We start from the raw sequence: 12,163 nt of genomic DNA, 5'->3' as shown, positions 1-12,163 counted from the left end.
GTCACTAGGGAGAAAAGCAGATAGAGATGATAAAAAAAGGACATGGACACGTTGACAAAATGTGGCTCCAACTGGAGTATCCCATCTATTGGGTGTCCCAGAAACCCAAGTCAGGCAACCTAATATGGGTACAGATCTGAGGACATGAAAAATACAGCAAATAAATGCTTAAGAGCTAGAGGGTGAGATCCAGAGAGCAAGGCAAAGGACAGAAGAAGAGTGAATTAAATCATTTATTTGAACATTAATTATAAGGGTTGTGATTTATGTAGGCTGTTTAAAGTGCGGGAATGTGTATTGGTGTCCTACGGCCTGGGTTTGTGTCCTGGCTTCACCACACACCAGCTATAGAGAAATATTAAGCGCTCTGTGCCTTAGTTTCCTATCCTCCCTATTGGACGAGGTAATAACAGCATAAACCTCAGAGAGTTCATAAGGATTAAGAGAATCAAAATATGCAAAGTACTTAGAACATTGCCTGGCACCTGTTTTTCCTTTCAGTGACTAGTACTTTTACCCTCACCTTCGCCAAAAGATTCACAACAAAAGAATGAAATTAGGGCTAATCTATTTTACCCCTTGTCAATCAGATGTAACAAAAGGTTTGATGCATTTCAACTTAAACAAATGAGACTTGAACTACCTCATATTATGTTCATTTTATCACTGTCCGCCATTTCATGAATAATTTAGAATGGGTTGCCTAACACTTTTGGAAACAAAAATATTTGAAGTAGAGAACTAACAGATGGGTAGAGCTATTTTGAATAAACACAAGGGGAAAAAGAATTCAAAAGCTACTATACTTATGCCACAAATAGGAAATTCATATTAGAGAAAAGTCAAAATGCAAAGGAAGACTATTATGCTTACAATTGGATTTAAAAATAATTAGAATCCGTACATGCATGCTCTATTAAATACAAAAATAAAATACCGAAAACCTAAGCAGTTATGCTAAAGTATTCAATAATACAAAAAAATCAAAAGGATAAAAGTTGAAATTATTATTAATTATATAGAGCCTGAACATTTTCAAACACATACGGAGAAAAAGCAAAAGTCGAAGTCAAGCATTTGTTAGGTTAAAGAATAAGAAAGAAAACAGATTGAAAGATTTCATACGATTCATTTTTCCTAAAATATAATCTAGAACAAAAAGATTTCTTATTTTTAGAGAAGGAAACTACAAACCTAAACCTTAAATGTTCAGTTGACTTTTACTACTAAATAATGTAACCTTTACATAATTCAACTAAAATCAAAAGAGTTAAGAGAGTAAATGGTTCAAGAGAGAGGGTCCATACTAATGTACTAGTGATACTCAGTAAGTGGAAAATCTATAAGGACCACAAAGAGCACTCTAAATGGGGTCCTACTGTTTAAAAGGTGGAAGGCAAAGCAGTTACTCTGGACAAGTTTTGGTGAGTAGCTTGACTTCTATCTCAGATAAAATACCTGCAAATATAATTATGATATTGATTTAAGAACACTCAAAGGAAAGGATTGCATAATAGTCAGAACTATTTGCAAGGCACAGATCTTGCTATGCTAATACAATAGCTTTTTTTTTTTTTGAGATAACAGACAGTAGATAAAGGGAGCTGGGTATATAACATCTATCTACATTTTAACAATGCTTTCAACCCTCTGCTGCATATCAGCATGCTGAGAAATTAAGAGATGAACTGTATAAATGATGTGATAGAGTGAATTACCAGTGGCTTATAGATTGGAAATAAAAGATTATTATTCTTTCAGATGCAGCAATACATACACATACACATACAGATGTATCTCAGGTTTCAATTTGCAGCTAGATTAATTACCTGAAGTAAAATAAATGTAGCTTTATACATTAATCATTTTCAGAAAGGTTAATTTGATAGCATTCATGTCTCTAGACAATCCATAAGAAAACAATTTTGGAAGAAACAACAACGTATCTAGCTAGTGATTTACTTTTACCTGCAAAGTATAAGCAAAGGAAACCTACTAAATAAAACACGTTTTATCTTTTAAAATTTGTGTCATTAGATTATTTTACCAGTAAAATTTCCCTTCAACACTTGTGGTTATAATTTTCTTATGTTTTTTTGGATGAAAAGAAAATTTAGTGAGCTCAGGTAAACAGTTGATAGATAAATCCATACTAGCAAATATTAGTAGCATTTTGAAATTCCTTGGTTTCTATTCAAATGGCTGTAATTCTTTTGAGAAATAGACTAATGGGTGAGGTCCTGTCTTAGAAAGGGGACATAACAGAGTTGGGTTACACTTTCAATTAGGTTATTTGGAATCAACTGCAAGCTCAAGATAAGTCACTTAAGCATGGATTTGAAAGAATGTAGGGTAAACTGGTCATTCATTCATTCAAAAATTAAGAAACAGTACTATGTACTATGTGCTAGGCATTGTTGATACTAAATCCTGTAGAATCCCAGAATCTATGTTCTAGTTAGGATGACGGAGTTATAAAGATGCTAACTAAAACAGCTATGATTACAGGGATGTGCTTTGCCAACAACTTTCAGGTACTGAAATGGAAAAAGGTTATTGTGCATCACAGATTAAGTACAAGGTCAGTATGACTTAGTAAAAATCTAAACGAAGAATACTTTCAAAAGAATTACAGTATAACATTCAAGTATCTATAGTTCCTTAAGAAATTGTTTACAAAATATCCTTTTAAAGATGTTTAGAACTAATTCAATGAAAAACAAGAGATTATTAGACATATCAACTGTCACTATGTAAATGTAGCATTCTGAAGTACTTTAAAAGTTTCTTTCACTAGAATAAGCATTCATACTATATATTTTTTGAAATAATAAATCATCTACAAATTTCAACATCTGTAGTTATCATATATATTTTTCAACAGATTATAACTCCAGTTTAAGACATGAATTAATGGGATCAGACTAATATCTACTGCAAGATATATTCACTATGTTGGTTGCTAATAAGTACCATACTTGTAATTTACAGTACCACAGTGTTTCCTAAGGGCCATTATGTTATTAATTAGTTATATTGATCAGAATACCACATAAGAGCACTCAAATACTATAACTTGCTTAGACTATTTTGCATCTAGTAGTATATCTACTTTTACTCCGGGTAACCATAAGCATAACTGAAATCAGACAGATTGCTTCCACTAACAATGCCAAAATGTGAACTGCAGAAAGCCAAAAGAAGAGATTTCTACTGCGTATTCTTGCCATTGGAATTCACTTGTTTTCTAAATTTACCATAAAATTAGTTGATCTAAGACAAAGACATAAAGTCAGCACTTGTGAGGGTCAAAAAGGTAAGAACACTATACATTTATATCCATAAATTAGTCCACATATAGTTTGAATCTACTTATTTTGCAGCATTTTGTCACCTAAATCTACAGGTGTTTTTTTTTTCTTTTTCTTTTTTGATTTACTTTGGGAAAATGACTGATGGAATTCTGCTTTTAAACATTCTAAACCATCATACTCAAGCATTTTAAGTCCTACTGGGTTTCAGCTCACAATTGGAAGTTGAGAATGAAAAATTTTTTCTGGTTGTTATAGTAAAAGATATGTGCAATGGCAAAAATTTCAATTTTCAAGTTTAGACAATAGCAATCAAAGCCAATATTTTTGCACACATTATCAGGCTTCAACCTCCTGAAAGAGGAAATAGTTCATAGAGGAAATAGTTATTCTGCTAATCAGCCAGTAAAGAGACATGACTGCCAGCCCAACTGGGTCATCAGTTTAACTCACTGAGAAAGATTTGCTTGGCTCTTGCTTTAAGCGCTGTAATTTACAACAGTATATATAAAGCTTCTGTGAAAGAAAACCACAACATTTTACTCACATAAATCATAGCAAACTACAAGGGAAATGAAAATTTGTTAGAGGAGATAAAAATGTGTCAGATTTCTTTGCATCATATTTTTGGGTGGTGGTTTCAATATTATTAAAAAAATATTTAATCTAAAACACCATGACGTGAATTTCTTAATTTGAATTATGACTATTTCTGACATTTCATATTTTATTGTTCCAAGAGCTTTTTTATTTAAAGTTTTTTATGGCAAGCGGACTTTTCTTCTTCACGGCTAAAACATTTCAAAATGTACAGATAAGTTCAATTCATTTCTATGACTGAATTTGAAAAATTTTAAACTACAGAGATAAAAGTCAGAAGGAAACAAACCAACAACAGCTCTAATTTATAATTTGATATCTTCCTAGTTTCCCCAGAATATATACTAGGATGCTTATAAACTAATGGTATGCTAGTAGACATTAATTACTGCCCCAAACACTAAATACAGTGTGGTATTGTGTCATAGTTTAGGTTCATGAAATAGCATGAGGTGCCCCCTGTATGATTACATTCTATGGTTTATCCAGAGAATGAAGAGAATCAGCCAAATAGTGACTCTTCACTATGATGACTGCTTTGAAATAAAAGGAACACATGCCTTTACCTTCCTCCTTTCTTCTCTTTGCTTCTTCTTCATTTCTTTCTTTGGCTTTCAATGCTTCATCAGCTTTTGCTGAAACGAAAACAATGAAATGTCTGCATTTACTTTATGTCTATATGATAAGCGGAAATATTGGGGAAAGGGAAAAGAAATTCCTTATGTGTTTTTTGTGAAGTCGACAGAAGGAAAAAAAAAAAAGAAAATGGCTGAAAATCTGAACTCCATCTTTTACAATCCTTATCCAATATATTTAGAATATTTATTTTGAATCTTTGAAGCTTAGTTTAAGCTAATCTCTGTACATAAAGGAGAATGAATGTAAGCAACATAAGTTTAAACAATGGCGTAGGAACTGGGAAAAGCTGTTGGTCATCTGATTTGTCAGTGCAATGCATCTGTTCTAAACTTCAGAGAAAAGTTCTAAGCCACAATTCACATTTTAAGTATAAGAAGGTTACAATAGCTTTAGAACAGCATCAAATTAGGTAGCATATTATTTTTTTTTCACTGCGTATCATAGCAGCAGTTCTTTATTCATGTTATGACAGCATTTGGTAAAAAGAATCTTTTTCCCTCTAGAATCCTCTTCCCTTATTACTTAATTATCTACTAGTTGCTCAACTGCAGGGGTTTTCAAACACTTTACTACAGATGTTAAAGAAGATTAAAAATATACAGCACGGTAACAAGGGACTATCAATATACTCTGTAAATTAATTAAATTTCTGTTCTAGCACATCATTTATTCCAAAGTGTTAACGTCTCAAAGGGGCGATTCTCCTTTATTGCCGTCTCACTGCCTGATGAGTGAACTAAGTGAAAATAAGTCTCTAATAGCATTATAGTTGATGAAATATTAAGTTTAAAAAGTATTGCCTTGTCAAAAGAAAAAGAATCAAACTGTGCCAGCATTAAACTTTGGATGAGCTTTTATCATAATGATAACAACAATGCAAACTACGAGTTAAAAAATAAACATGCCTTACTCTTCAGTTTTTGCTGCACATATTTTTCTTATGCAAAATCAGCATACCCTTTAGAAGTACAAAACCTGGCTTAAAAGAGGAATTGAAAGAAAATACATACCACATACATGACTATTTTTCTTCAAAGTTTGATTTTTCTTCACCATTAATATCGACACTTTCTTAAAATATAAAACTCATATAATGGTGTTGCGAAGTGCGATATCCAATTACACAGACATCTGTTTCCATTTACAAGCTTTAATACATACTTAGACTGCATTTAAAGTCATGAAATATTAAAACTTTTACGCCACTCTGTATCACTGCAAGAATCTATTAAATTAGATAATAAAAACAAACCACCAGTAACTCTAAAGACTTTTACTTCATTTACACTTTATTCTCCCTGGTAGAAGGACAAGGATAATAGAAATTCCATTTAAATTCAATTTTGGTTATATGTGTAATTGTAGATATACCCCTTGAGTCATGTAAAATGCTCAGCTTATGTTTCTTTCAAATTATCCCGCTCAGATTCACATTCTGCTCCTTACAACCATCTTCAATATGTATTAGCAGTGCTCATTAGACTGAAATTTAATAATGCAAACATCAGGTGGATTTCAAGAACCCCCATTAACAACGTAAGATGGATTGCTTATATATAGCTCTTGGGCCAACTGGGCACAATTTAAATTCAATAAACTAGCCTGCCTAAATCTGATTTATCTATTTCACTATGCTGGTTTGTCCTTTCTTACTGATTTGTTGTTATACATGGACAATTCATTGGAATATTGTTTTATATGTTCTTTTAAAACTGCAAATGGCTCTCGAGCTGTGGTTAAATATTTTATGTAATTGAACTCCATGCTGTCAATTAAGATCCTCAAGTATGTGTATATGTGGATGGATATATAAATTAAAAAAACAACTTTGAATTATACCAAAATAGCATATATAATAATTAATTTACAAAGCACAGATTGGGAAATTTTATTAATAATCACTGTGTTCTCTACAAAGAATCTAAATGAATTCACTTGAAGAAAATTCATTTATTCAAATGGATAAACACATTAGGATAAACTCCTCATTGATTATTAGGGAATTTGAAAGGAACTTTCTTTTTTTCTTTGTCTGCTTTATATTATTTAAATATGAATAGGAAAGAACGTATAGTTATTAATACATGATTTAGTTTATCATAATTTAAAAAATATTCTCTAAAAGGTGACAATCCCATTTTACAGATGGTGATACTGAATCTCATTAGATGAACCACAGATTATGATACCGAAAACAAAACTGGTAGGTGGTGAAAACCTATTCTTAGAATTCATGATCATTCCCTTTGGATTACAGCAGGATCTACCGTAAAGCACATCGTTTACCAAAGGTACTTATATCTTTCACTAACCTTGTTCACAACTTCTAACTCTTTGACTCGTCCACACTCCCCCAGGCTAACAGCACCCTCCAGGATTGGCTTCCTTCCTTACCCCAAGACAACCATTTCAATTCCACACTCATAAAACCCCCATTTTCCTGATTCCTTTGTTGTTTTGCCAAGTTGTTATCTGACCACTTTTCCTATTTTTGCTGCAGTCTCCTTACAAAATGGCGTATCAATGTTATTAGCTCTACTAAAAGCCAATGATTTAGAAATTGACATGGATCCTTCCATGTTGTTCCTCTTTACTCAGCATCCATAGTTGGTTTCCATTCTCATTTCCTACAACTTACTATGCTTTCTTCACTATTAAGTGCCAATAACCTCACACCAGCTCCCCTAACTCCTTTATATTTTCTCAGCCTCACTCCCATTCATCTCCAAATGTTTAAGTTCATCAATCTTTACTTCTTTTTTGCCTTGTTTCAGAAAGTAAATCCATCCTCCTGTACTTTAGAATCCATTCCTTTTATATCCATTAGGTTCTTTCTGCTTCTTAAGGTTCAAACTCATTCTTCTCTATCCTTAGACTATAAATACATTCAAGTGTCACAAATCCTGTGCAATATTAGCTCTTCTTTCAACCAAGTTACTGCCTTTTCTCATTCCCAATAGATTTTTGCCCTCACAGCTTTAGCAATGGTCCCTAAAAATTCTATAATAGCCAAATGTAATGGTTATCTCAGTGTTATTCTGTTATACTCACTCCTTTTTTAGAGAAACAGCTAATTAACCATATCTTTACCAAAATGCTCTCTTAATTCTAACAATTCTTTGTCAACTTCTTTTGGCTGCTGTCTCTTTTACCCACCGTTTACTTCCTGGAATTCTCTTCTTACGCAGTGTACAGAAATCTAAAATGGAACCCAAATGTCTACCATAACTCCAGCTCTGGCCCCTCTCCCAATCATCAGAACTCTTTTCCAATCACTTCCTGATACCTCCATATAGATATCTCAGAACCATATCCATGATTGAACCCATAATCTTTCCATCAGACTTGATCCTCTTCCCTTGGTATTTCCCATTTTCACTCAGGTTGGGAACCTTTGTGATCCTTTCCTCCAAATCGTATCCTCATGTAGGACATTTGGTTGCCTAGCAGTTTCATCACATTCTACTCCACAGATTATCTCTAGAACCCATCCAGTCCTTTCCATTTTTCATTGCCAATATCACGTTCAGGGCCTCATCTCTCTTCACTGTGAATAAGAAGCTCCTATTTGATCTCTGTACTTTTAATCCTATTCCCTCCAATGAACCCAATAAATTACGACCAGTGCAAGGAAAGTGTTCCTTATTTTGTATCCCCAGCCGCAAGCACAGCATCCAGAAAACAGAGATGATCAATAATTGTTAAACGAATGACTATACCATTCTGAAACAGAAATATGATCATGTCACTCCCTGCTCTAACTACTTCTGAAGGTGCCCGGTTACATATGTAGGCAAACCTAATCTCCTCTGATGCCACGTAAAGCCCCTCACAGTCTGATCTCAACGCAGCTTTCCAGCTTCATCATTCACCACTCCTCCTCCATCGCTGCAAGGATTCGTGGCCTTACTGACTGAGCCAAACTGCCTTTTGTTTGTACTGTCAGGCCTTTGTCCTTGCTGGGGTGCCAAGCTCACTTACGGAGAAAATTTTACCAGAAAGTTTTGGTTCAAATGTCACCCTCTTCTGTGATACCTTCCCTGATCAACACCTCTCATCCTCAAGTGGATTTGACTGCTCCTTCCTTTCTTCTTAGACATTTTAATATCTTCCTTATGGAATCTGCAATACTGTATTCTTTCATTAAAGGAAATATCCATCTCCTTGAGAGCAGAGCACATAGTAGGTCTGACAGGAATTGTTAGCATGCTCTTCTTCATGAGTGTTTAGCCAGACTACATTTTCGAGTCCACTCGAAACTAAGTGTGGCCATTTACTGGAGTTCAAGCCAATAAAATGTGACCATAAGTGACGTGTATCATGTTTCCATACCTGGCCTGTACAAGACTTGCCATGTAATCCTCATTCTCTTTTCCCACCCATTGGCTGAACAGAGGACCCATGGAGGGCAAACCACAAGATAAAAGAAATCTGGGAGCTGAATTTCTGCAAGGAGCCAAAATGCTTTCCTGATGGCTTGTATTACACTGTGATAATGAGCACAAAACATACGTATACTGTCTGAAGGTGCTGAAATTTGGGGACTAACAGTGAGTGTTCAACAAATATTTCCTAAATAAATGAATAGGAAGGATTTTTAAAGTTAAGGCAAATATTACACTGTTCCTTCTCAAGTGAAGTCTCCTTTCAAGGAAAGAAGCCCTCGATGGCTGTTTCACGTGATGAAGCTCAGAAGAGCGCTGCAGAGGCGACGCAGGGCTGAGCAGTGGAGCACTCAGTATGTGTGGTCAGAGGCGTGTTACCGGAATTTATTCTCATCTTTACTGATTTCATCTAAAAAAATTTTCAGATCATTGCAGCTGTTTGCTTATGTTGGATTTTTGATTATTTAGGGAAGTACTTTATATACCCTATAAGAAAAAAACATCAATTGAATCAAGACTTGAAAAAGATTGACAGGGTATCCAATTCATTCCCTACTTTCAGAAAGGACTACATTAATATTTCCAGAGAAAATCTTTTTATGAGGGTTTAACAGCCTTCATCTGGAAGTTCTTTTCTATATGTATCCCAGTCTCTGACATTGCATTACCATGAATAGACCAGATATGTTAAGGAATTCTTAAAAAACAGAAAGCGGATGGGATCAGATCTATGGGGAAATGATTAGAGGAAATCACAGCCCAATCATATTCAGAAGACTATACAGGTACAGGAGAAGTTCCAGGGGTGCTTTAATTTTAGAGTCAGTGGAAACCCAGCAAAGGAGGTAGGCCTGCCTGGGGCAGGTGGGGAACTACGATTGGGGCAGCTGAACAATGGCATGTTGCTTGCATGGGGTAAGTAGGAGTGTCGGCAGTGAGTGTAGGAGGCACTATGCCCAGTGAGGCAGGACTGGAAACTACTAATGCTTAAAAGGGATGACAAGCTACTAATGTGTCTTTCCTCGCAACACACGTTGTTCCCTGACACAATCAGTGGAGACTATGCATAATGAGCTGACATCGCAAGATTACAGGGACTGTCAGATATAAAGACGAACAGCCAACCTAGACATTCAAGGAAAACCACTACCAAGAGAGACAAAACAACAAAAACACCACAAACAATAACACTCTAGAAAAACAAAGCAGACAATGAGAGTTAATAAGGCAAACAGATTCTTTTAGAATCAGTATAAATAATATCTTTAAAGTGATTTGACCAGATATTCATTGCATATTGGAAATTATATTTTGATTATCAAAATAGAATTCCACACATGAAGAGCAGGAGGAAGATAGCTGAAGACTAAATTAGTGCATTAGAATATCTTGCCAAGGTATTTTCCCTGAACACTGTGAAAAAGAACAGAGATTTACACATAGGAGAAAAGTTAAGAGAAACATCATCATTACCAAAGTTAACATTTATCGAAGCCTTACTTTGTGCCTTTGTGTTTGTAAACGTGTAAGTATTTCACTACATTCTCAAGTTGGCTCTTCCCACATTATATAGATGAAGAAACTGAAGCACAGAGATGTAAAATAACTTCTTCAAGGTCAGAGATTTAGAAGCACAGAAGAAAGATCCATATATTCCGACATCTACCTAAGAAGATGTAGTGAAACACTATAAAGTCATTAAAAGAATAAGATAGACTTGTATGTACTGACAATATGGAAAGATCTTCAAGACAAACAGTAAGTAAAAAAGGCAGGTTGAATAACAATATATAGCACGATTGCATTTATGAAACAAAACAAAACAAAATACATGAGACTATATGTAAATGCGTAGAAAGAGAACAGGAACAGGAAGTCTCCACGGAAAACTCCTAATTTATTTTCCTAAACTCAAGTGGCAGAGTACGGTTTCTATCCAAATCCAACAGGTGTGCTAGTTACTCTGCCACCTTCATCTAAAACTACGTATGCATTCTAATATTCAATATAAAAAATTAAGAAAATTATTCTCTCAAGATACTGAAGTTTTATAATGCTGTAATATAAATTTTGGAGCCTAGAGAGAAATGTTCTCATGAACTGTAAAATAAAGACATCTAGCAAAAATGTATATTTCTCCTTATTTCAGTTTATTATAATAAGAGTGCTTTTCACACTAAGAAAAATGATCAAGACAGAGACATTTCACAGGCATTGCTGGGTCAAAATATTTAAGCAATGACTGTAAAACAGGATGATTTGTAATCAGAACACTAGTATTATATCCAGCACTGCCATCCCACACTCCATATGTGGGACTTCATTAGATTAGTCATCAAACATTTGAGAAAATTTTCTGGTATTTTATTCTTTCTTACTACATTTACAATGAATGTCACATGTTTATTCAGTTTAAATGTTTTCATGTGCTTTAAAAAAACCAGTGTGAGTAAAAGTGATACAATATAAAGTGCCATTTCCCAAAGAATTCTAAGTATGGGTATTTTATCTAGATAAGTTATTACCATTCATATTTTATTGATGAAGAAATAAAGGGCCCAAGTACCTTACATGATTAGTCAAAGGTCAGAAAGGCAAAGATATAGAGCCTGTGTATTCCAGTTTAATACTTTTTTTTCAGCCTATTTCTTACCTACTCCGTCACTTGGAAACTAACAGTAACCAAAATTAGAGAATAACGATCTGCTTCCATGCACAATCTACTGTTTATGGAGAAACTTTTATCTAAATATACTTTATTCAATCACATGGAAAATCGGAAGAGGCCTCTTGCTTTGTAACAACCCATTAAGATTTGCTTACTTGTTTCATATATTTAAAGTATCAGGAGAAAAATGTATCTAGAGAGTTTCTCTTCATTGTACTATGTTAAATTCCATAAGCATTTGAATGTGAAGAAAATTTCAGTGATTCTGAGATTTCCATCCCACCTTTTTACAAAATGCTTAAGAGTGGTACAGTGATCAGCAGTTCTATTCAGCGTAATTCTGATTCCAAAGTGTTGTAATACAGTTCTTCAATAATTCTGTGTCTCTAAAAAGTACAATGCAGTAACCATGGCCATAAGTAAGAAAGTGCCCAAATAAAGGCATTACCAATTTGTATGCTATGTGTTTGTCAGAGAGGCAATTAAAAAAAAAGTGAGAAGAAGTATTTACATTTAGAATTTAATTTCCTTTGAATTTTTATGTTGAGGGTTAATGTAGT

At 34.2% G+C, this 12,163-nt stretch overlaps 1 protein-coding gene across 1 annotated transcript in view; it reads right to left on the bottom strand.

The window, feature by feature from the left end:
- RSRC1 (arginine and serine rich coiled-coil 1) overlaps window positions 1-12,163 on the bottom strand; it is a 371,018-nt gene that overhangs the window by 70,921 nt on the left and 287,934 nt on the right. The window contains 1 exon segment of the mRNA XM_019732033.2: window positions 4,478-4,546. Coding sequence (XP_019587592.2) covers window positions 4,478-4,546 — 69 coding nt within the window.

Source organism: Rhinolophus sinicus, linkage group LG01, assembly GCF_036562045.2.
Source record: "Rhinolophus sinicus isolate RSC01 linkage group LG01, ASM3656204v1, whole genome shotgun sequence".
Classification (NCBI taxonomy): domain Eukaryota; kingdom Metazoa; phylum Chordata; class Mammalia; order Chiroptera; family Rhinolophidae; genus Rhinolophus; species Rhinolophus sinicus.
Note: the sequence above shows the minus strand (reverse complement) of the source record. Positions and strands in the feature narration are given on the sequence as shown.